General features: G+C 52.5%; 1 protein-coding gene across 2 annotated transcripts in view; it reads left to right on the top strand.

Moving 5' to 3' along the window:
- The window catches only part of PI4KB (phosphatidylinositol 4-kinase beta), a 25,965-nt gene extending 16,630 nt beyond the window's left edge, over nt 1-9,335 (top strand). The window contains exons 3-12 of one of the 2 annotated variants that reach the window (XM_075261457.1): nt 4,709-4,753; nt 5,629-5,856; nt 5,940-6,167; nt 6,249-6,358; nt 6,451-6,555; nt 6,809-6,932; nt 7,028-7,293; nt 7,378-7,510; nt 8,455-8,575; nt 8,658-9,335. In XM_075261457.1, the coding sequence (XP_075117558.1) occupies nt 4,709-4,753; nt 5,629-5,856; nt 5,940-6,167; nt 6,249-6,358; nt 6,451-6,555; nt 6,809-6,932; nt 7,028-7,293; nt 7,378-7,510; nt 8,455-8,575; nt 8,658-8,839 (1,542 nt within the window). In that variant the 3' untranslated portion in view covers nt 8,840-9,335. The remainder of the gene's footprint in view (nt 1-4,708; nt 4,754-5,628; nt 5,857-5,939; nt 6,168-6,248; nt 6,359-6,450; nt 6,556-6,808; nt 6,933-7,027; nt 7,294-7,377; nt 7,511-8,454; nt 8,576-8,657) is intronic. The other variant, XM_075261458.1, reaches the window with a different exon arrangement.
- Nucleotides 9,336-25,816: the final 16,481 nt, after the last annotated feature.

Here is a 25,816-nt window from a genome sequence, read left to right as displayed (position 1 = left end):
TGGCAGCGTGCAGAGCAGGAGTATACAGGAGAGGGAGGGGGCAGCCGTGCGGAGCAGGAGTATACAGGAGGGGGCAGCGTGCGGAGCAGGGAGTATACAGGAGAGGGAGGGGGCAGCGTGCGGAGCAGGAGTATACAGGAGGAGGCAAGCGTGCGGAGCAGGAGTATACAGGAGGGGGCAGCGTGCGGAGCAGGAGTATACAGGAGGGGGAGGGGGCAGTGTGCGGAGCAGGAGTATACAGGAGAGGGAGGGGGCAGCGTACGGAGCAGGAGTATACAGGAGGGGGAGGGGGCAGTGTGCGGAGCAGGAGTATACAGGAGGGGGAGGGGGGCAGTGTGCGGAGCAGGAGTATAGAGGAGGGGGGCAGGTGTGCGGAGCAGGAGTATACAGGAGGGGGAGGGGGCAGTGTGCGGAGCAGGAGTATACAGGAGGGGGAGGGGGCAGCGTGCGGAGCAGGAGTATAGAGGAGGGGGCAGTGTGCGGAGCAGGAGTATACAGGAGGGGGAGGGGGCAGTGTGCGGAGCAGGAGTATACAGGAGGGGGAGGGGGCAGCGTGCGGAGCAGGAGTATAGAGGAGGGGGCAGTGTGCGGAGCAGGAGTATACAGGAGGGGGAGGAGGCAGTGTGCGGAGCAGGAGTATACAGGAGGGGGAGGAGGCAGTGTGCGGAGCAGGAGTATACAGGAGGAGGGCCAGTGTGCGGAGCAGGAGTATACAGGAGGGGGAGGAGGCAGTGTGCGGAGCAGGAGTATACAGGAGAGGGAGGGGGCAGTGTGCGAAGCAGGAGTATAGAGGAGGGGGCAGTGTGCGGAGCAGGAGTATACAGGAGGGGGCAGTGTGCGGAGCAGGAGTATACAGGAGAGGGAGGGGCAGCGTGCGGAGGAGGGAGTATACAGGAGGGGGAGGAGGCAGTGTGCGGAGCAGGAGTATACAGGAGGAGGCAGTGTGCGGAGCAGGAGTATACAGGAGAGGGAGGGGGCAGTGTGCGGAGCAGGAGTATACAGGAGAGGGAGGGGGGCAGCGTGCGGGAGGAGTATACAGGAGGGGGAGGAGGCAGTGTGCGGAGCAGGAGTATACAGGAGAGGGAGGGGGGCAGTGTGCGGAGCAGGAGTATACAGGAGAGGGAGGGGGCAGCGTGCGGAGGAGGAGTATACAGGAGGGGGAGGGGGCAGTGTGCGGAGCAGGAGTATACAGGAGGGGGAGGAGGCAGTGTGCGGAGCAGGAGTATACAGGAGGGGGCAGTGTGCGGAGCAGGAGTATACAGGAGGGGGGAGGAGGCAGTGTGCGGAGCAGGAGTATACAGGAGGGGGAGGGGGCAGTGTGCGGAGCAGGAGTATACAGGAGGGGGAGGGGGCAGTGTGCGGAGCAGGAGTATACAGGAGGGGGGCAGTGTGCGGAGCAGGAGTATACAGGAGGGGGGCAGTGTGCGGAGCAGGAGTATACAGGAGGGGGAGGAGGCAGTGTGTGGAGCAGGAGTATACAGGAGGGGGAGGGGGCAGTGTGCGGAGCAGGAGTATACAGGAGGGGGAGGGGGGCAGCGTGCAGAGCAGGAGTATAGAGGAGGGGGCAGTGTGCGGAGCAGGAGTATACAGGAGGGGGAGGAGGCAGCGTGCGGAGCAGGAGTATACAGGAGGGGGAGGGGGGCAGTGTGCGGAGCAGGAGTATACAGGAGGGGGAGGGGGCAGTGTGCGGAGCAGGAGTATACAGGAGGGGGCAGTGTGCGGAGCAGGAGTATACAGGAGGGGGCAGTGTGCGGAGCAGGAGTATACAGGAGGGGGAGGGGGGCAGGTGTGCGGAGCAGGAGTATACAGGAGGGGGAGGGGGCAGTGTGCGGAGCAGGAGTATACAGGAGGGGGCAGTGTGCGGAGCAGGAGTATACAGGAGAGGGAGGGGGCAGTGTGCGGAGCAGGAGTATACAGGAGAGGGAGGGGGCAGCGTGCGGAGCAGGAGTATACAGGAGGGGGAGGGGGCAGTGTGCGGAGCAGGGAGTATACAGGAGGGGGGAGGGGGCAGCGTGCGGAGCAGGAGTATACCGGAGGGGGAGGGGGGCAGCGTGCGGAGCAGGAGTATACCGGAGAGGGAGGGGGCAGTGTGCAGAGCAGGAGTATACAGGAGGGGGCAGCTTGCGGAGCAGGAGTATACAGGAGGGGGAGGGGGGCAGCGTGCGGAGCAGGAGTATACCGGAGAGGGAGGGGGCAGTGTGCAGAGCAGGAGTATACAGGAGGGGGCAGCTTGCGGAGCAGGAGTATACAGGAGGGGGCAGCGTGCGGAGCAGCAGTATACAGGAGAGGGAGGGGGCAGCGTGCAGAGCAGGAGTATACAGGAGAGGGAGGGGGGCAGCGTGCGGAGCAGGAGTATACAGGAGGGGGGCAGCGTGCGGAGCAGGAGTATACAGGAGGGGGCAGCGTGCGGAGCAGGAGTATACAGGAGGGGGCAGCGTGCGGAGCAGGAGTATACAGGAGGGGGCAGTGTGCGGAGCAGGAGTATACAGGAGGGGGAGGAGGCAGTGTGCGGAGCAGGAGTATACAGGAGGGGGAGGGGGCAGTGTGCGGAGCAGGAGTATACAGGAGGGGGAGGGGGGCAGTGTGCGGAGCAGGAGTATACAGGAGGGGGAGGGGGCAGTGTGCGGAGCAGGAGTATACAGGAGGGGGCAGTGTGCGGAGCAGGAGTATACAGGAGGGGGAGGAGGCAGTGTGTGGAGCAGGAGTATACAGGAGGGGGAGGGGGCAGTGTGCGGAGCAGGAGTATACAGGAGGGGGGAGGAGGCAGCGTGCGGAGCAGGAGTATACAGGAGGGGGAGGGGGCAGTGTGCGGAGCAGGAGTATACAGGAGGGGGAGGCGGCAGTGTGCGGAGCAGGAGTATACAGGAGGGGGCAGTGTGCGGAGCAGGAGTATACAGGAGGGGGAGGAGGCAGTGTGCGGAGCAGGAGTATACAGGAGGGGGAGGGGGCAGTGTGCGGAGCAGGAGTATACAGGAGGGGGCAGTGTGCGGAGCAGGAGTATACAGGAGAGGGAGGGGGGCAGTGTGCGGAGCAGGAGTATACAGGAGGGGGCAGTGTGCGGAGCAGGAGTATACAGGAGAGGGAGGGGGCAGTGTGCGGAGCAGGAGTATACAGGAGAGGGAGGGGGCAGTGTGCGGAGCAGGAGTATACAGGAGGGGGGAGGGGGCAGTGTGCGGAGCAGGAGTATACAGGAGGGGGCAGCGGTGCGGCGCAGGAGTATACAGGAGGGGGAGGGGGCAGCGTGCGGAGCAGGAGTATACAGGAGGAGGCAGTGTGCGGAGCAGGAGTATACCGGAGAGGGAGGGGGCAGTGTGCAGAGCAGGAGTATACAGGAGGGGGCAGCGTGCGGAGCAGGAGTATACAGGAGGGGGGCAGCGTGCAGAGCAGGAGTATACAGGAGGGGGCAGCGTGCGGAGCAGGAGTATACAGGAGGGGGCAGCGTGCGGAGCAGGAGTATACAGGAGAGGGAGGGGGCAGCGTGCAGAGCAGGAGTATACAGGAGAGGGAGGGGGGCAGCGTGCAGAGCAGCAGTATACAGGAGAGGGAGGGGGCAGCGTGCAGAGCAGGAGTATACAGGAGAGGGAGGGGGCAGCGTGCGGAGCAGGAGTATACAGGAGGGGGCAGCGTGCGGAGCAGGAGTATACAGGAGGGGGCAGCGTGCGGAGCAGGAGTATACAGGAGGGGGCAGTGTGCAGAGCAGGAGTATACAGGAGGGGGCAGCGTGCGGAGCAGGAGTATACAGGAGGGGGCAGCGTGCGGAGCAGGAGTATACAGGAGGGGGCAGCGTGCGGAGCAGGAGTATACAGGAGGGGGCAGCGTGCAGAGCAGGAGTATACAGGAGGGGGCAGCGTGCTGGAGCGGAGCAGGAGTATACCGGAGAGGGAGGGGGCAGTGTGCGGAGCAGGAGTATACAGGAGGGGGGCAGTGTGCAGGGCAGGAGTATACAGGAGGGGGCAGTGTGCAGAGCAGGAGTATACAGGAGGGGGCAGAGTGCGGAGCAGGAGTATACAGGAGAGGGAGGGGGCAGTGTGCGGAGCAGGAGTATACAGGAGGGGGCAATGTGCAGAGCAGGAGTATACAGGAGGGGGCAGAGTGCGGAGCAGGAGTATACAGGAGAGGGAGGGGGCAGTGTGCGGAGCAGGAGTATACAGGAGGGGGCAGTGTGCAGAGCAGGAGTATACAGGAGGGGGCAGAGTGCGGAGCAGGAGTATACAGGAGAGGGAGGGGGCAGCGTGCGGAGTAGGAGGGGGGTCCACAGTCTGTTGGGGGGCATTTATTTCTGTGTAGGGGGCATCAGCAGTGAAACCTTCACAAATGCCTATGTAAAGGTTGGTGTGACGTCACGCATGGCTCTTCTCTGTGCTTTGTTGAGTCGTTGCCCTCTGTTATCAGCCACATGTTATTCCTCGTCCGTCTCCATGCTCTGGCTTCCTCTTGAATGAAGTTGCCTGCAATGCCAGGCATGGCCCATGGACAAGAGGGGGGCGCTCTGTCAGACTGTCCACAGACCCTTCTAATAGTGGGCGCCCCTTCAGCCCTTTACATACGGGTTTGTGAACCTCATTGGTTGCCTCTTCTGATTGGCCCATTAATATGTGGTCGTCCCTCGTGGGCGGGGCCTGGGATGGTGATGATGTCATGATAACCTGAGCTGCTAAACCTCTCCCTTTCTCTCCTCGCCCCCTATCACCCCTCCTCCTCCTCCCAGGACCTCTCCTCCAGCTCGGAAAGCCTCGATAGGTCGTTCTCCTCCGTAAGTGCCGGTTTTCTTGTAGTCGGCTGCGGGTCTTGAGGGTCTTCTTGGCTTCTTCTCTCCGATCAGCATTTCCTCTGCAGGGGAATAAAGTGCTGCACGCCATCGCCGCCGCCATCACCACCACCCTGCCCCCTCCTCCGCATGCAGAGGGCACCAGGGGCTGTGCGTAGTATTTAAAGGGACATGCAGCTGCCCTGGTTGTGTCTGCCATCATGGCCGCCCTCTGGCTGCTTTTGCTCCCAGTCTTGTGTCTGCACCGTGCATGTTGTGTCCGCTACGGCTGCATGTCAGCCAGGAGGGTCCCGCGTCTCCAGCTGCCATGATGGGACTAAACCTGGGAGACGGTCAGCCGCAGTGCATGATGGGTAACGTACCCCGAGCGTTGTCCCCCATTGTGCTGATTGTGGGGATCCGGGACCTTCTGCGCTGGTTGTACGAGCTCTGTAGTCCTGTCCTGCCCTCCGCCATGGTGGAAAGATGGCGGCTCCAGCCCCGTCACCCAGCACCATGGCCGCCGGGCAGAGGAAATGCTGCTCCTCTCTAGAATGTGATTCCTGGTGGAGAATGAACCAATGACTCCTGTGTCTCCTTCTCTCCTTCTGTCTTCTGTCTCGGGGCAGCAGACTCCACATGATGGGGGTAGTTGTAGTGGAGTCTGGATGAGACCCTCACTGATTATTACCCAAGAGCTGACAATCTGATCACCCTAATGCTGGGAACCTGTGACCTGGGGATGCGCCCGCTCCTGAGCTCCAGTGACTGACCTCTATGGGTCCTGGTGTTGGGGTAGAGCCCATCCCCTGACATGTGGGGTCCCCCATTTCTGGGGTGTTTATCCCTTGACTTTTTGTCACCGTGTCTTTCCTCCGCAGCCCGTCCGGCTCGCCCCGGAGAGGGAGTTCATCAAGTCTCTCATGGCCATCGGGAAGAGACTTGCCACCCTCCCCACCAAAGAGCAGAAGACGCAGCGGCTCATCTCCGAGCTCTCGCTGCTCAACCACAAGTTGCCGGCTCGCGTCTGGCTGCCAACGGCCGGCTTTGACCACCATGTTGTGCGAGTGCCCCACACCCAGGCCGTCGTGCTGAACTCCAAGGACAAGGTACACACCCCCAGGGTAGTTCTGGGTGTAGACCCCATGACTGACCCCCATGAGAAGGACTAACACTCGTGCTCGTGTTCTAGGCTCCATATTTAATCTACGTGGAAGTTCTAGAGTGTGACAACTTTGAAACGTCCATTGTTCCAGCCCGGATTCCAGAGAACCGAATTCGTAGCACCCGCTCGGTGGAGAACCTTCCAGAATGTGGGATCACCCACGAGCAGAGGGCCAGCAGCTTCACCACCGTGCCCAATTATGACAATGACGATGAGGCCTGGTCTGTGGATGACATTGGGGAGCTGCAGGTGGAGGTAAGTCTCGCCCCCTCATACCCACGCTCCCCCGTGTAAAGTTTGGGGTCCATTGTCTGACTGTCCTCTGCTCCCTTACAGCTCCCGGAGCTCCACACCAACAGCTGTGACAATATCTCGCAGTTCTCTGTGGACAGTATCACCAGCCAGGAGAGCAAGGAGCCCGTCTTCATCGCTGCAGGGGACATCCGGTGAGGAGATGTGCACCCAGGACTTTGGAGTACACTGGGAGGGGTGCATGTGTTTTAGCAGACCACTGACCAGGGTCTTCATCCCTTCGCAGGCGTCGTCTCTCAGAACAGCTCGCTCACACCCCAACCACCTTCCGTAGAGATCCGGAGGACCCGTCCGCTGTGGCACTGAAGGAACCATGGCAGGAAAAAGTCAGGTGCGGGTCTGGGGTTCTTGATGTGTTTGGGGCCCCTTTGTGTGCCTGGGACTAAGTCTGGGGCGGGCGGGTTGGAGTCTGGGGCGGGCGGGTTGGAGTCTGGGGCGGGCGGGTTGGAGTCTGGGGCGGGCGGGTTGGAGTCTGGGGCGGGCGGGTTGGAGTCTGGGGCCGGTTGGAGTCTGGGGAGGGACCAGCAGGTGATATAGTATATAATCAGTGACTTGTGACTATGTATATGGTGGACTCTTCACAGGAGGATTCGGGAGGGGTCTCCCTACGGCCACTTCCCTAACTGGAGGCTCTTGTCGGTCATAGTGAAGTGCGGTGATGACCTCCGGCAGGAGCTGCTGGCGTACCAGGTCCTCAAACAGCTCCAGGTCAGTGTGCGCCCCCTGCTGCCACCCTGTGATACTGCCGGGCTTGGATACACGAGGGGTGTGTTATATATCTTGTGTCTTCCCCTTTCCATCAGTCAATCTGGGAGACGGAACGAGTTCCTCTTTGGATCCGGCCATACAAGATCCTGGTGATCTCGGCCGACAGCGGGATGATCGAGCCGGTGGTGAACGCGGTGTCCATCCATCAGGTGAAGAAGCAGTCCCAGCTCTCCCTCCTGGATTACTTCCTCCAGGAACATGGCAGCTGCACCACCGAGGCGTTCCTCACCGCACAACGCAACTTTGTGCAGAGCTGTGCCGGCTATTGCTTGGTGTGTTACCTGCTCCAGGTCAAGGACAGGTGAGAGGCTGACCTCTAGTGGTGGGGTAGGACACGTAGGGGGGTGGTGATGATGATGCTGAGCTGGTATCGCCCCTTCCGCAGGCACAATGGGAACATCCTCCTGGACGCCGAGGGCCACATCATCCACATAGACTTCGGCTTCATTCTCTCCAGTTCTCCCCGGAACCTCGGCTTTGAGACCTCAGCATTCAAGTTGACATCAGAATTTGTGGATGTGAGTGCGGGGAGGTCCTCGGGCCTCGTGTTGGGGGGACGACAGTCCTCGGGCCTCGTGTTGGGGGGACGACAGTCCTCGGGCCTCGTGTTGGGGGGACGACAGTCCTCGGGCCTCGTGTTGGGGGGACGACAGTCCTCGGGCCTCGTGTTGGGGGGACGACAGTCCTCGGGCCTCGTGTTGGGGGGACGACAGTCCTCGGGCCTCGTGTTGGGGGGACGACAGTCCTCGGGCCTCGTGTTGGGGGGACGACAGTCCTCGGGCCTCGTGCTGGGGGGACGAGGGGGACGACAGTCCTCGGGCCTCTTGTTGAGGGGGACAAAGGTCCTCGGGCCTCGTGTTGGGGGACGGGCCTCGTGTGTGGGTGGGGGGATGGTCCTCGGGCCTCGTGTGGGTGGGGACGGACGACGGTCCTCGGGTGTGGGTGGGGACGGACGACGGTCCTCGGGTGTGGGTGGGGACGGACGACGGTCCTCGGGTGTGGGTGGGGACGGACGACGGTCCTCGGGTGTGGGTGGGGACGGACGACGGTCCTCGGGTGTGGGTGGGGACGGACGACGGTCCTCGGGTGTGGGTGGGGACGGACGACGGTCCTCGGGTGTGGGTGGGGACGGACGACGGTCCTCGGGTGTGGGTGGGGACTGTCCTCGGGTGTGGGTGGGGACGGACGGCGGTCCTCGGGTGTGGGTGGGGACGGACGACTGTCCTTGGGCCTTGTGTGTGTGGGTGGGGATGGACGGCGGTCCTCGGGCCTTGTGGTGGGGGGGGAGGGAGCGGTACAACTGGCTATAAGGGGCTGAATTATGGCTCCAGGTCATAGAGCAGACCCTGATATTGACTATTATTATAGACTAATGGGCGGGGCTGTGATGTGCAGTAGTAGATGGCGCCCCCTGGAGGCGGCACGTACACAGCAGTCATAGCGTTGTCCTCTCTGTCGGCAGGTGATGGGCGGCCTGAACGGCGACATGTTTAACTACTACAAGATGTTGATGCTCCAGGGTCTGATCGCCGCCCGCAAGCACATGGACCGTGTGGTGCAGATAGTGGAGATCATGCAGCAGGGTACGTTGTCCTCCTCGTGTGCCCCCTGTAGGCGCTCTCTTGTATGCCCCCCTCACCTCTGACGCGTCTCCTCTTCCCGCAGGTTCGCAGCTGCCATGTTTCCACGGCTCCAGCACCATTCGCAACCTCAAGGAGCGTTTCCACATGAACATGACGGAGGAGCAGCTGCAGCTCCTGGTGGAGCAGATGGTGGACGGCAGTATGAGGTCCATCACCACCAAGCTGTACGACGGCTTCCAGTACCTGACCAATGGCATCATGTGAGCACTGTCATGGCGCTGACTGTACGGACTGGACCAGGGGCGGAGACCACTATGCAGCAGCCGCCGCCATCGCCGCGTCCTTCAGTATTTCTAACCGGATCTCCAGTGTTCTGCACAATCATGTGACCGCGCCATCTCTCTATAATCTTATGTTATATAATCTCCCCAGACGTGGCAGCTCCGCCCCCAGCAGAGCTGACTCCTCCCACTTCTATGATGTCATCACACCCTGTTATTATTTTTTAATTTAAATGATTTTATTGAGGGACAGTATGGATTTATTTTCAGGACCCCCCCCCCCCCATATCTTCGGTTACCCCCCTACCCCCTGAGGTGTGTGCGGAGAGGCACTAGTACTTTATGTAATATAAGCCGGGACCCCCCCATTCCAGAGCAAGAGGCCGGGGGCCCCACCAGGACTGCCCATCTTTTTAAGAAGAGACGAGTCTTGACGCTTTCATGTTTACTTTGTATTAAAATGAGATAATCCAGCAGAACTCCGCCTGTGGTCTGTGGGGAGGATGGGGGTGTGGTCTGTGGGGAGGATGGGGGTGTGGACTGTTCCAGGGAGGATGGGGGTGTGGACTGTTCCGGGGAGGATGGGGGTGTGGACTGTTCCGGGGAGGATGGGGGTGTGGACTGTTCCGGGGAGGATGGGGGTGTGGACTGTTCCGGGGAGGATGGCGGTGTGGACTGTTCCGGGGAGGATGGCGGTGTGGACTGTTCCGGGGAGGATGGCGGTGTGGACTGTTCCGGGGAGGATGGCGGTGTGGACTGTTCCGGGGAGGATGGGGGTGTGGACTGTTCCGGGGAGGATGGCGGTGTGGACTGTTCCGGGGAGGATGGCGGTGTGGACTGTTCCAGGGAGGATGGGGGTGTGGACTGTTCCGGGGAGGATGGCGGTGTGGACTGTGCCGGGGAGGATGGCGGTGTGGACTGTGCCGGGGAGGATGGCGGTGTGGACTGTTCTATGGTGGGAGGATGGCGGTGTGGTCTGTTCTATGGTGGGAGGATGGGGGTGTGGTCTGTTCTATGGTGGGAGGATGGCGGTGTGGACTGTTCTATGGTGGGAGGATGGGTGTGTGGTCTGTTCTATGGTGGGAGGATGGCGGTGTGGACTGTTCCACGGAGGATGGCGGTGTGGACTGTTCCAGGGAGGATGGCGGTGTGGACTGTTCTATGGTGGGAGGATGGGGGTGTGGTCTGTTCTATGGTGGGAGGATGGCGGTGTGGACTGTTCCACGGAGGATGGTGGTGTGGACTGTTCCACGGAGGATGGGGGTGTGGACTGTTCCGGGGAGGATGGCGGTGTGGACTGTTCCGGGGAGGATGGGGGTGTGGACTGTTCCGGGGAGGATGGGGGTGTGGACTGTGCCGGGGAGGATGGCGGTGTGGACTGTTCTATGGTGGGAGGATGGCGGTGTGGTCTGTTCTATGGTGGGAGGATGGGGGTGTGGTCTGTTCTATGGTGGGAGGATGGGGGTGTGGTCTGTTCTATGGTGGGAGGATGGGGGTGTGGTCTGTTCTATGGTGGGAGGATGGCGGTGTGGACTGTTCTATGGTGGGAGGATGGGTGTGTGGTCTGTTCTATGGTGGGAGGATGGCGGTGTGGACTGTTCCACGGAGGATGGTGGTGTGGACTGTTCCACGGAGGATGGTGGTGTGGACTGTTCCACGGAGGATGGCGGTGTGGACTGTTCCGGGGAGGATGGCGGTGTGGACTGTTCTATGGTGGGAGGATGGGGGTGTGGTCTGTTCTATGGTGGGAGGATGGGGGTGTGGTCTGTTCTATGGTGGGAGGATGGCGGTGTGGTCTGTTCTATGGTGGGAGGATGGCGGTGTGGTCTGTTCTATGGTGGGAGGATGGCGGTGTGGTCTGTTCTATGGTGGGAGGATGGCGGTGTGGTCTGTTCTATGGTGGGAGGATGGCGGTGTGGTCTGTTCTATGGTGGGAGGATGGCGGTGTGGTCTGTTCTATGGTGGGAGGATGGCGGTGTGGACTGTTGCACGGAGGATGGCGGTGTGGACTGTTGCACGGAGGATGGCGGTGTGGACTGTTCCACGGAGGATGGGGGTGTGGTCTGTTCTATGGTGGGAGGATGGGGGTGTGGTCTGTTCTATGGTGGGAGGATGGGTGTGTGGTCTGTTCTATGGTGGGAGGATGGCGGTGTGAACTGTTCTATGGTGGGAGGATGGGTGTGTGGTTTGTTCTATGGTGGGAGGATGGCGGTGTGGACTGTTCCACGGAGGATGGCGGTGTGGACTGTTCCACGGAGGATGGCGGTGTGGACTGTTCCACGGAGGATGGCGGTGTGGACTGTTCTATGGTGAGAGGATGGGGGTGTGGTCTGTTCTATGGTGAGAGGATGGGGGTGTGGTCTGTTCTATGGTGGGGGAGTGTCTGCTCGGTGGAGGATAGAGGGGATGGTCATGATGGTCTCCTGCTCTGTGGTGGGGAGGACGGGGGTTGTCCTCTTGTGTCAGCCATAGTTTTATAGAGTACCCGAGTATAGAGGGTTGTACCATTGGAGAGGGGTGGTCTGTATAGTGTTTAGGTAGATGTGAGAGAACCTAATGTATACAGCAGAACATTACCCCCGTCCTCGCACCGTCTGGTAAGTGACCACCCACATGATCACCAGACGTCTCAGCAGAGCCTCAGAAAGGTGATACTTAACCCCATAAAGACCCTGTTTTGTTTGTTTTTCCCTCCCCGCCTTCCGAGAGCCGTCATTATTGTTTCATGTCAGTGTGGTCACGTGTGTGCGCTCTGTAATGGCGCCATCAGTGTGCGGAGAAGATGGAAAACCCTTCACAATGAGGTGGAAATAACCCATCTGTGCTCATGTGGTAGCAATGACGTGGCTGTGACATCACGCTGGGGAGGATATAGATATATTCTATAGTCAGAATAGCCTTAAGAGAGCCTCATCTCCTACCTTTGGATGTCTTCTCAGTACGTAGAGATGTCCTTTCCAGGTCAGTACGTAGAGGTGTCCTTTCCTCATCAGCACGTAGAGATGTCCTTTCCAGGTCAGTACGTAGAGGTGACATTTCCACCTCAGCACGTAGAGATGTCCTTTCCAGGTCAGTACGTAGAGGTGACATTTCCACCTCAGCACGTAGAGATGTCCTTTCCAGGTCAGTACGTAGAGATGTCCTTTCCAGGTCAGTACGTAGAGGTGTCCTTTCCACCTCAGCACGTAGAGATGTCCTTTCCAGGTCAGTACGTAGAGATGTCCTTTCCTCATCAGTACGTAGAGATGTCCTTTCCAGGTCAGTACGTAGAGATGTCCTTTCCTCATCAGTAAGTAGAGATGTCCTTTCCTCATCAGTAAGTAGAGATGTCCTTTCCACCTCAGCATGTAGAGATTTCCTTTCCATGTCAGCACGTAGAGATGTCCTTTCCAGGTCAGTACGTAGAGGTGACATTTCCACCTCAGCACGTAGAGATGTCCTTTCCAGGTCAGTACGTAGAGGTGTCCTTTCCACCTCAGCACGTAGAGATGTCCTTTCCAGGTCAGTACGTAGAGATGTCCTTTCCTCATCAGTACGTAGAGGTGTCCTTTCCACCTCAGCATGTAGAGATTTCCTTTCCAGGTCAGTACGTAGAGGTGTCTTTCCACGTCAGCACGTAGAGATGTCCTTTCCAGGTCAGTACGTAGAGATGTCCTTTCCACGTCAGCACGTAGAGATGTCCTTTCCACGTGAGCACGTAGAGATTTCCTTTCCAGGTCAGTACGTAGAGATGTCCTTTCCACGTGAGCACGTAGAGGTGTCCTTTCCTCATCAGTACGTAGAGGTGTCCTTTCCAGGTCAGCACGTAGAGGTATCCTTTCCAGGTCAGTACGTAGAGGTGTCCTTTCCACGTGAGCACGTAGAGGTGTCCTTTCCACATCAGTACATAGAGATGTTCTTTCCACGTCAGTACGTAGAGATGTCCTTTCCACATCAGTACGTAGAGATGTCCTTTCCACGTGAGCACGTAGAGGTGTCCTTTCCACCTCAATACATAGAGATGTCCTTTCCATGTCACCACGTAGAGGTGTCCTTTCCTCGTCAGCACGTAGAGGTGTCCTTTCCTCGTCAGCACGTAGAGGTGTCCTTTCCTCGTCAGCACGTAGAGGTGTCCTTTCCACGTCAGCACGTAGAGATGTCCTTTCCAGGTCAGTACGTAGAGGTGTCCTTTCCATGTCAGTACGTAGAGGTGTCCTTTCCATGTCAGTACGTAGAGGTGTCCTTTCCACCTCAGTACGTAGAGGTGTCCTTTCCATGTCAGTACGTAGAGGTGTCCTTTCCACCTCAGTACGTAGAGATGTCCTTTCCTTGTCAGCACGTAGAGGTGTCCTTTCCACGTGAGCACGTAGAGGTGTCCTTTCCACGTGAGCACGTAGAGGTGTCCTTTCCAGGTCAGTACGTAGAGGTATCCTTTCCATGTCAGCACGTAGAGGTGTCCTTTCCTCGTCAGCACGTAGAGGTGTCCTTTCCACCTCAGTACGTAGAGGTGTCCTTTCCACCTCAGCACGTAGAGATGTCCTTTCCAGGTCAGTACGTAGAGGTGTCCTTTCCATGTCAGTACGTAGAGGTGTCCTTTCCATGTCAGTACGTAGAGGTGTCCTTTCCACCTCAGTACGTAGAGGTGTCCTTTCCACCTCAGTACGTAGAGGTGTCCTTTCCACCTCAGTACGTAAAGATGTCCTTTCCACCTCAGTACGTAGAGGTGTCCTTTCCACCTCAGCACGTAGAGATGTCCTTTCCAGGTCAGTACGTAGAGGTGTCCTTTCCATGTCAGTACGTAGAGGTGTCCTTTCCATGTCAGTACGTAGAGGTGTCCTTTCCACCTCAGTACGTAGAGGTGTCCTTTCCATGTCAGTACGTAGAGGTGTCCTTTCCATGTCAGTACGTAGAGATGTCCTTTCCATGTCAGCACGTAGAGATGTCCTTTCCACCTCAGTACGTAGAGATGTCCTTTCCTTGTCAGCACGTAGAGGTGTCCTTTCCACGTGAGCACGTAGAGGTGTCCTTTCCACGTGAGCACGTAGAGGTGTCCTTTCCAGGTCAGTACGTAGAGGTATCCTTTCCATGTCAGCACGTAGAGGTGTCCTTTCCTCGTCAGCACGTAGAGGTGTCCTTTCCACCTCAGTACGTAGAGGTGTCCTTTCCACCTCAGCACGTAGAGATGTCCTTTCCAGGTCAGTACGTAGAGATGTCCTTTCCTCATCAGTACGTAGAGATGTCCTTTCCAGGTCAGTACGTAGAGATGTCCTTTCCACCTCAGCATGTAGAGATTTCCTTTCCAGGTCAGTACGTAGAGGTGTCTTTCCACGTCAGCACGTAGAGGTGTCCTTTCCACGTCAGCACGTAGAGATGTCCTTTCCAGGTCAGTACGTAGAGATGTCCTTTCCACGTGAGCACGTAGAGGTGTCCTTTCCTCATCAGTACGTAGAGGTGTCCTTTCCACCTCAATATGTAGAGATGTCCTTTCCACGTCAGTACATAGAGATGTTCTTTCCACGTCAGTACGTAGAGGTGTCCTTTCCAGGTCAGTACGTAGAGGTGTCCTTTCCAGGTCAGTACGTAGAGGTGTCCTTTCCACGTGAGCACGTAGAGGTGTCCTTTCCACATCAGTACATAGAGATGTTCTTTCCACGTCAGTACGTAGAGATGTCCTTTCCACATCAGTACGTAGAGATGTCCTTTCCACGTGAGCACGTAGAGGTGTCCTTTCCACCTCAATACATAGAGATGTCCTTTCCATGTCACCACGTAGAGGTGTCCTTTCCTCGTCAGCACGTAGAGATGTCCTTTCCACCTCAGTACGTAGAGGTGTCTTTCCACGTCAGCACGTAGAGGTGTCCTTTCCACCTCAGCACGTAGAGATGTCCTTTCCAGGTCAGTACGTAGAGGTGTCCTTTCCATGTCAGTACGTAGAGGTGTCCTTTCCATGTCAGTACGTAGAGGTGTCCTTTCCACCTCAGTACGTAGAGGTGTCCTTTCCATGTCAGTACGTAGAGGTGTCCTTTCCACGTGAGCACGTAGAGGTGTCCTTTCCAGGTCAGTACGTAGAGGTATCCTTTCCATGTCAGCACGTAGAGGTGTCCTTTCCTCGTCAGCACGTAGAGGTGTCCTTTCCAGGTCAGTACGTAGAGGTGTCCTTTCCAGGTCAGCACGTAGAGGTGTCCTTTCCTTGTCAGTACGTAGAGATGTCCTTTCCACCTCAGTACGTAGAGATGTCCTTTCCATGTCAGTATGTAGAGGTATCCTTTCCAGGTCAGTACGTAGAGGTGTCCTTTCCATGTCAGTACGTAGAGGTGTCCTTTCCTCGTCAGCACGTAGAGATGTCCTTTCCACGTCAGTACGTAGAGATGTCCTTTCCACGTCAGCACGTAGAGGTGTCCTTTCCACGTCAGTACATAGAGGTGTCCTTTCCACGTCAGTACGTAGAGGTGTCCTTTCCATGTCAGTACGTAGAGGTGTCCTTTCCATGTCAGTACGTAGAGGTGTCCTTTCCACGTGTGCTCGTAGAGATGTCCTTTCCACGTGAGCACGTAGAGGTGTCCTTTCCACCTCAGTACATAGAGGTGTCCTTTCCTCGTCAGCACGTAGAGATGTCCTTTCCTCATCAGCACGTAGAGATGTCCTTTCCTCGTCATCACGTAGAGGTGTCCTTTCCTCGTCACCACGTAGAGGTGTCCTTTCCTCGTCAGCACGTAGAGATGTCCTTTCCACCTCAGTACGTAGAGGTGTCCTTTCCTCGTCAGCACGTAGAGGTGTCCTTTCCTCGTCAGCACGTAGAGGTGTCCTTTCCACCTCAGCACGTAGAGATGTCCTTTCCAGGTCAGTACGTAGAGGTGTCCTTTCCATGTCAGTACGTAGAGGTGTCCTTTCCATGTCAGTACGTAGAGGTGTCCTTTCCACCTCAGTACGTAGAGGTGTCCTTTCCACCTCAGTACGTAGAGGTGTCCTTTCCACCTCAGTACGTAGAGGTGTCCTTTCCACCTCAGTACGTAAAGATGTCCTTTCCACCTCAGTACGTAGAGGTGTCCTTTCCACCTCAGTACGTAGAGATGTCCTTTCCTTGTCAGCACGTAGAGGTGTCCTTTCCACGTGAGCACGTAGAGGTGTCCTTTCCACGTGAGCACGTAGAGGTGTCCTTTCCATGTCAGTACGTAGAGGTATCCTTTCCAGGTCAGTACGCAGAGGTGTCCTTTCCTCGTCAGCACGTAGAGGTGTCCTTTCCACCTCAGTACGTAGAGATGTCCTTTCCATGTCAGCACGTAGAGATGTCCTTTCCTTGTCAGCACGTAGAGGTGTCCTTTCCTTGTCAGTACGTAGAGATGTCCTTTCCACCTCAGTACGTAGAGATGTCCTTTCCACCTCAGTACGTAGAGATGTCCTTTCCATGTCAGCACGTAGAGGTGTCCTTTCCTCGTCAGCACGTAGAGATGTCCTTTCCACGTCAGCACGTAGAGATGTCCTTTCCATGTCAGTACGTAGAGGTGTCCTTTCCTCGTCAGCACGTAGAGATGTCCTTTCCTCGTCAGTACGTAGAGGTGTCCTTTCCACGTCAGCACGTAGAGGTGTCCTTTCCACGTCAGTACATAGAGGTGTCCTTTCCACGTGTGCTCGTAGAGATGTCCTTTCCACGTCAGCACGTAGTGATGTCCTTTCCACGTCAGCACGTAGAGGTGTCCTTTCCTCGTCAGCACGTAGAGATGTCCTTTCCACGTCAGTACGTAGAGATGTCCTTTCCACCTCAGCACGTAGAGATGTCCTTTCCACGTCAGTACGTAGAGGTGTCCTTTCCACGTCAGCACGTAGAGATGTCCTTTCCACGTCAGTACGTAGAGATGTTATTTCCACGTCAGCACGTAGAGATGTCCTTTCCACGTCAGTACGTAGAGATGTTATTTCCACGTGAGCTCATAGAGATGTCCTTTCCACGTCAGTACGTAGAGATGTTATTTCCACGTGAGCTCATAGAGATGTCCTTTCCACGTCAGTACGTAGAGGTGACATTTCCACCTCAGTACGTAGAGGTGTCCTTTCCACCTCAGTACGTAGAGGTGTCCTTTCCACCTCAGTACGTAGAGGTGTCCTTTCCACGTCAGCACGTAGAGGTGTCCTTTCCTCATCAGCACGTAGAGATGTCCTTTCCAGGTCAGCACGTGCAGACGTCCTCTCTACCACCTGTTCCTGCGAGGCCACAGCTAAGGCTCTTCCTGCAGATCTTGAACATAGATTTATTGTTTGGTAGTGTACAGAAGTATTCCCATACAGGAGATGACCACGTGTAGTGGATGCCGCCAGCAGCAGCGGAAACATGTCTGCCACGACCAGTGCTGCTACCACCATTGTCATCATCCCCACCCCAGGAGCTTTCCCTAGGTCAGACTTTTCGTATATTGGACCTTTGTAATGGTTGGAATTAGTATGACCGCTGCCACCACCCTCTTCATCTGATGTCACCCTGACCCGGTTGCAGGTCCTATCCACAAGATAATCATCATCGGCAAGGTCAGCATCTTCTCTGCTTCCTTCTGACACATTCTCATGGCCTTGTGCACCCTCCACCAGATATCCCCGTAGCTCCCCTACCAGTACTGCACCCCCTGCCACTACCATAGTCACCACCACCGGTCATGTCTTCCTTCACTGATTGCACACAATGCAGACTGTTCTCATCCAGCTCATCAAAAAGAGGAGGACGACTCTGACTAGGAGGAATAGAAATATCATGAGATGCCGAATCATCACCAGGGGTCTGTGTCAGGGGACATGGGTGACAGTCCTAAAGGTCCTGTGGTAAATTACATGTTGTCAAGGCTGGGTTTAGCCAAACTGTGGCCCTGGGCAAAATTAAAAGTGGGGCCCCAAATGCTCCTATATCAACATCTGATGGCCTCCCCTTTAATAACCCCCCTTTGTGTCCCCAGAGCAGTAATGTCCTCCCGCCGCTCCATCGCCGTGTTACATCTAGTATATTACAGCTGAATGGAACGAAAAACATATTGATTTGCTCATCTCTGGTGACCAACAACAAATATATACCATATATACCATAGTGTCAAGGGTTATATACTGCTCCAGGCCTGTATACTAGTCCATGCAGTTATATATGGGTCCAGGCCTGTATACTAGTCCATGCAGTTATATATGGGGCCAGGCCTGTATACTAGTCCATGCAGTTATATATATAGGTCCAGGCCTGTATACTAGTCCATGCTGTTATATACAGGTCCAGTCCTGTATACTAGTCCATGCAGTTATATATGGGTCCAGGCCTGTATACTAGTCCATGCAGTTATATATAGGTCCAGGCCTGTATACTAATCCATGCAGTTATATACAGGTCAAGGCCTCTATACTAGTCCATGCAGTTATATATAGGTCCAGGCCTGTATACTAGTCCATGCAGTTATATATAGGTCCCGGCCTGTATACTAGTCCATGCAGTTATATACAGGTCCGGGCCTGTATACTAGTCCATGCAGTTATATATAGGTCCAGGCCTGTATACTAGTCCATGCAGTTATATATGTGTCCAGGCCTGTATACTAGTCCATGCAGTTATATATAGGTCCAGGCCTGTATACTAGTCCAAGCAGTTATATATGTGTCCAGGCCTGTATACTAGTCCATGCAGTTATATATGTGTCCAGGCCTGTATACTAGTCCATACAGTTATATATAGGTCCAGGCCTGTATACTAATCCATGCAGTTATATACAGGTCAAGGCCTCTATACTAGTCCATGCAGTTATATATAGGTCCAGGCCTGTATACTAGTCCATGCAGTTATATATAGGTCTCGGCCTGTATACTAGTCCATGCAGTTATATACAGGTCCGGGCCTGTATACTAGTCCATGCAGTTATATATAGGTCCAGGCCTGTATACTAGTCCATGCAGTTATATATGTGTCCAGGCCTGTATACTAGTCCATGCAGTTATATATGGGGCCAGGCCTGTATACTAGTCCATACAGTTATATATGTGTCCAGGCCTGTATACTAGTCCATACAGTTATATATGTGTCCAGGCCTGTATACTAGTCCATGCAGTTATATACTACTCCAGACCTGTATACTAGTCCATGCAGTTATATATGGGGCCAGGCCTGTATACTAGTCCATGCAGTTATATATAGGTCCAGGCCTGTATACTAGTCCATGCAGTTATATATATGTCCAGGCCTGTATACTAGTCCATGCAGTTATATATAGGTCCAGGCCTGTATACTAGTCCATGCAGTTATATATATGTCCAGGCCTGTATACTAGTCCATGCAGTTATATATAGGTCCAGGCCTGTATACTAGTCCATGCAGTTATATATAGGTCCAGGCCTGTATACTAGTCCATGCAGTTATATATAGGTCCAGGCCGGTATACTAGTTCATGCAGTTATATATGTGTCCAGGCCTGTATACTAGTCCATGCAGTTATATATGGGTCCAGGCCTGTATACTAGTCCATGCAGTTATATATGAGTCCAGGCCTGTATACTAGTCCATGCAGTTATATATAGGTCCAGGCCTGTATACTAGTCCATGCAGTTATATATAGGTCCAGGCCTGTATACTAGTCCATGCAGTTATATATGTGTCCAGGCCTGTATACTAGTCCATACAGTTATATATAGGTCCAGGCCTGTATACTAGTCCATGCAGTTATATATAGGTCCAGGCCTGTATACTAGTCCATGCAGTTATATATGTGTCCAGGCCTGTATACTAGTCCATGCAGTTATATATAGGTCCAGGCCTGTATACTAGTCCATGCAGTTATATATGGGGCCAGGCCTGTATACTAGTCCATGCAGTTATATATATAGGTCCAGGCCTGTATACTAGTCCAAGCAGTTATATATGGGGCCAGGCCTGTATACTAGTCCATGCAGTTATATATGTGTCCAGGCCTGTATACTAGTCCATGCAGTTATATATATAGGTCCAGGCCTGTATACTAGTCCATGCAGTTATATATGGGGCCAGGCCTGTATACTAGTCCATGCAGTTATATATGGGGCCAGGCCTGTATACTAGTCCATGCTGTTATATATGTGTCCAGGCCTGTATACTAGTCCATGCAGTTATATATGGGGCCAGGCCTGTATACTAGTCCATGCAGTTATATATAGGTCCAGGCCTGTATACTAGTCCATGCAGTTATATATGGGGCCAGGCCTGTATACTAGTCCATGCTGTTATATATGTGTCCAGGCCTGTATACTAGTCCATGCAGTTATATATGGGGCCAGGCCTGTATACTAGTCCATGCAGTTATATATAGGTCCAGGCCTGTATACTAGTCCATGCAGTTATATATATAGGTCCAGGCCTGTATACTAGTCCATGCAGTTATATATGGGTCCAGGCCTGTATACTAGTCCATGCAGTTATATATGTGTCCAGGCCTGTATACTAGTCCATACAGTTATATATATGTCCAGGCCTGTATACTAGTCCATGCAGTTATATATAGGTCCAGTCCTGTATACTAGTCCATGCAGTTATATATGGGTCCAGTCCTGTATACTAGTCCATGCAGTTATATATAGGTCCAGGCCTGTATACTAGTCCATGCAGTTATATATGGGTCCAGGCCTGTATACTAGTCCATGCAGTTATATATGAGTCCAGGCCTGTATACTAGTCCATACAGTTATATTTAGGTCCAGGCCTGTATACTAGTCCATGCAGTTATATATGTGTCCAGGCCTGTATACTAGTCCATGCAGTTACATATGTGTCCAGGCCTGTATACTAGTCCATGCAGTTATATATGAGTCCAGGCCTGTATACTAGTCCATACAGTTATATTTAGGTCCAGGCCTGTATACTAGTCCATGCAGTTACATATGTGTCCAGGCCTGTATACTAGTCCATGCAGTTATATATATGTCCAGGCCTGTATACTAGTCCATGCAGTTATATATAGGTCCAGGCCTGTATACTAGTCCATGCAGTTATATATAGGTCCAGGCCTGTATACTACTCCATGCAGTTATATATGTGTCCAGGCCTGTATACTAGTCCATGCAGTTATATACTACTCCAGGCCTGTATACTACTCCATGCAGTTATATATTGGTCCAGGCCTGTATACTAGTCCATGCAGTTATATATAGGTCCAGGCCTGTATACTAGTCCATACAGTTATATATAGGTCCAGGCCTGTATACTAGTCCATGCAGTTATATATGTGTCCAGGCCTGTATACTAGTCCATGCAGTTATATATGTGTCCAGGCCTGTATACTAGTCCATGCAGTTATATACTGCTCCAGGCCTGTATACTAGTCCATGCAGTTATATATAGGTCCAGGCCTGTATACTAGTCCATGCAGTTATATATGAGCCCAGGCCTGTATACTAGTCCATGCAGTTATATATGGGTCCAGGCCTGTATACTAGTCCATGCAGTTATATATGAGTCCAGGCCTGTATACTAGTCCATGCAGTTATATACAGGTCCGGGCCTGTATACTAGTCCATACAGTTATATATAGGTCCAGGCCTGTATACTAGTCCATGCAGTTATATATGTGTCCAGGCCTGTATACTAGTCCATGCAGTTATATACTGCTCCAGGCCTGTATACTAGTCCATGCAGTTATATATAGGTCCAGGCCTGTATACTAGTCCATGCAGTTATATATGAGTCCAGGCCTGTATACTAGTCCATGCAGTTATATACAGGTCCGGGCCTGTATACTAGTCCATACAGTTATATATAGGTCCAGGCCTGTATACTAGTCCATGCAGTTATATATGTGTCCAGGCCTGTATACTAGTCCATGCAGTTATATACTGCTCCAGGCCTGTATACTAGTCCATGCAGTTATATATAGGTCCAGGCCTGTATACTAGTCCATGCAGTTATATATAGGTCCAGGCCTGTATACTAGTCCATGCAGTTATATATAGGTCCAGGCCTGTATACTAGTCCATGCAGTTATATACTGCTCCAGGCCTGTATACTAGTCCATGCAGTTATATATGGGTCCAGGCCTGTATACTAGTCCATGCAGTTATATATAGGTCCAGGCCTGTATACTAGTCCATGCAGTTATATACTGCTCCAGGCCTGTATACTAGTCCATGCAGTTATATATAGGTCCAGGCCTGTATACTAGTCCATGCAGTTATATATAGGTCCAGGCCTGTATACTAGTCCATGCAGTTATATATGAGTCCAGGCCTGTATACTAGTCCATGCAGTTATATATGGGTCCAGGCCTGTATACTAGTCCATGCAGTTATATATGTGTCCAGGCCTGTATACTAGTCCATGCAGTTATATATAGGTCCAGGCCTGTATACTAGTCCATGCAGTTATATATAGGTCCAGGCCTGTATACTAGTCCATGCAGTTATATACTACTCCAGGCCTGTATACTAGTCCATGCAGTTATATACTACTCCAGGCCTGTATACTAGTCCATGCAGTTATATATGGGGCCAGGCCTGTATACTAGTCCATGCAGTTATATATGTGTCCAGGCCTGTATACTAGTCCATGCAGTTATATATAGGTCCAGGCCTGTATACTAGTCCATGCAGTTATATATAGGTCCAGGCCTGTTTACTAGTCCATGCAGTTATATATATAGGTCCAGGCCTGTATACTAGTCCATGCAGTTATATATGAGTCCCGGCCTGTATACTAGTCCATGCAGTTATATATGGGTCCAGGCCTGTATACTAGTCCATGCAGTTATATATATAGGTCCAGGCCTGTATACTAGTCCATGCAGTTATATATGGGGCCAGGCCTGTATACTAGTCCATGCAGTTATATATAGGTCCAGGCCTGTATACTAGTCCATGCAGTTATATATGTGTCCCGGCCTGTATACTAGTCCATGCAGTTATATATATAGGTCCAGGCCTGTATACTAGTCCATGCAGTTATATATGTGTCCCGGCCTGTATACTAGTCCATGCAGTTATATATATAGGTCCGGGCCTGTATACTAGTCCATGCAGTTATATATATAGGTCCAGGCCTGTATACTAGTCCATGCAGTTATATATGTGTCCAGGCCTGTATACTAGTCCATGCAGTTATATATGGGTCCAGGCCTGTATACTAGTCCATGCAGTTATATATGGGGCCAGGCCTGTATACTAGTCCATGCAGTTATATATAGGTCCAGGCCTGTATACTAGTCCATGCAGTTATATATGTGTCCAGGCCTGTATACTAGTCCATGCAGTTATATATGGGTCCAGGCCTGTATACTAGTCCATGCAGTTATATATGTGTCCAGGCCTGTATACTAGTCCATGCAGTTATATATGGGTCCAGGCCTGTATACTAGTCCATACAGTTATATATAGGTCCAGTCCTGTATACTAGTCCATGCAGTTATATATGGGTCCAGTCCTGTATACTAGTCCATGCAGTTATATATAGGTCCAGTCCTGTATACTAGTCCATACAGTTATATATATGTCCAGGCCTGTATACTAGTCCATGCAGTTGTATATAGGTCCAGGCCTGTATACTAGTCCATGCAGTTATATATAGGTCCAGTCCTGTATACTAGTCCATGCAGTTATATATGGGTCCAGTCCTGTATACTAGTCCATGCAGTTATATATAGGTCCAGTCCTGTATACTAGTCCATACAGTTATATATATGTCCAGGCCTGTATACTAGTCCATGCAGTTGTATATAGGTCCAGTCCTGTATACTAGTCCATACAGTTATATATGGGTCCAGGCCTGTATACTAGTTCATGCAGTTATATATTGGTCCAGGCCTGTATACTAGTCCATGCAGTTATATATAGGTCCAGGCCTGTATACTAGTCCATGCAGTTATATATAGGTCCAGGCCTGTATACTAGTCCATGCAGTTATATATAGGTCCAGGCCTGTATACTAGTCCATGCAGTTATATATAGGTCCAGGCCTGTATACTAGTCCATGCAGTTATATATAGGTCCAGGCCTGTATACTAGTCCATGCAGTTATATATAGGTCCAGGCCTGTATACTAGTCCATGCAGTTATATATAGGTCCAGGCCTGTATACTAGTCCATGCAGTTATATATAGGTCCCGGCCTGTATACTAGTCCATGCAGTTATATATTGGTCCAGGCCTGTATACTAGTCCATGCAGTTATATATAGGTCCAGGCCTGTATACTAGTCCATGCAGTTATATATAGGTCCAGGCCTGTATACTAGTCCATGCAGTTATATATAGGTCCAGGCCTGTATACTAGTCCATGCAGTTATATATGGGTCCAGGCCTGTATACTAGTCCATGCAGTTATATATATAGGTCCAGGCCTGTATACTAGTCCATACAGTTATATATGGGTCCAGGCCTGTATACTAGTCCATACAGTTATATATGGGTCCAGGCCTGTATACTAGTCCATACAGTTATATATGTGTCCAGGCCTGTATACTAGTCCATACAGTTATATATGGGTCCAGGCCTGTATACTAGTCCATACAGTTATATATATGTCCAGGCCTGTATACTAGTCCATGCAGTTATATATAGGTCCAGTCCTGTATACTAGTCCATGCAGTTATATATGGGTCCAGTCCTGTATACTAGTCCATGCAGTTATATATAGGTCCAGTCCTGTATACTAGTCCATACAGTTATATATATGTCAAGGCCTGTATACTAGTCCATGCAGTTGTATATAGGTCCAGTCCTGTATACTAGTCCATACAGTTATATATGGGTCCAGGCCTGTATACTAGTTCATGCAGTTATATATTGGTCCAGGCCTGTATACTAGTCCATGCAGTTATATATAGGTCCAGGCCTGTATACTAGTCCATGCAGTTATATATAGGTCCAAGCCTGTATACTAGTCCATGCAGTTATATATAGGTCCAGGCCTGTATACTAGTCCATGCAGTTATATATGGGTCCAGGCCTGTATACTAGTCCATGCAGTTATATATATAGGTCCAGGCCTGTATACTAGTCCATGCAGTTATATATATAGGTCCAGGCCTGTATACTAGTCCATACAGTTATATATGGGTCCAGGCCTGTATACTAGTCCATACAGTTATATATGTGTCCAGGCCTGTATACTAGTCCATGCAGTTATATATGGGTCCAGTCCTGTATACTAGTCCATGCAGTTATATATAGGTCCAGTCCTGTATACTAGTCCATACAGTTATATATATGTCCAGGCCTGTATACTAGTCCATGCAGTTATATATAGGTCCAGTCCTGTATACTAGTCCATACAGTTATATATGGGTCCAGGCCTGTATACTAGTCCATGCAGTTATATATAGGTCCAGTCCTGTATACTAGTCCATGCAGTTATATATTGGTCCAGGCCTGTATACTAGTCCATGCAGTTATATATAGGTCCAGTCCTGTATACTAGTCCATGCAGTTATATATTGGTCCAGGCCTGTATACTAGTCCATGCAGTTATATATAGGTCCAGTCCTGTATACTAGTCCATACAGTTATATATGGGTCCAGGCCTGTATACTAGTCCATACAGTTATATATGGGTCCAGGCCTGTATACTAGTCCATGCAGTTATATATATGTCCAGGCCTGTATACTAGTCCATGCAGTTATATATAGGTCCAGGCCTGTATACTAGTCCATACAGTTATGTATGGGTCTGGTTATATACTGGTCTTCTTACCAGTATTACTGGTATTCTTACCAGTTATATATTGGGTGAGGCCAGAGTATTCTCAGATTATATATACTATCTGAGCCCGTATATTTGCCCCTATATACTGTCTGTGCCTACATACTCTCTGGGTATATACTTTCTGTATATTTCCATCTTATATACTTTCTGGTCCTGTATACTCTCCCGGTATATACTCTCCGGTCTTGTATATGATCAGGATATATACTCTCTGGTCCTGTATACTCTCCGGGTATATACTCTCCTGCCCTGTATACTCTCCAGGTATATACTCTCTGGTCCTGTATATTATCAGGGTATATACTCTC

This window comes from Leptodactylus fuscus, unplaced genomic scaffold, assembly GCF_031893055.1.
Source record: "Leptodactylus fuscus isolate aLepFus1 unplaced genomic scaffold, aLepFus1.hap2 HAP2_SCAFFOLD_136, whole genome shotgun sequence".
Taxonomy (NCBI): domain Eukaryota; kingdom Metazoa; phylum Chordata; class Amphibia; order Anura; family Leptodactylidae; genus Leptodactylus; species Leptodactylus fuscus.
This window is presented reverse-complemented; position numbering and strand designations above follow the sequence as displayed.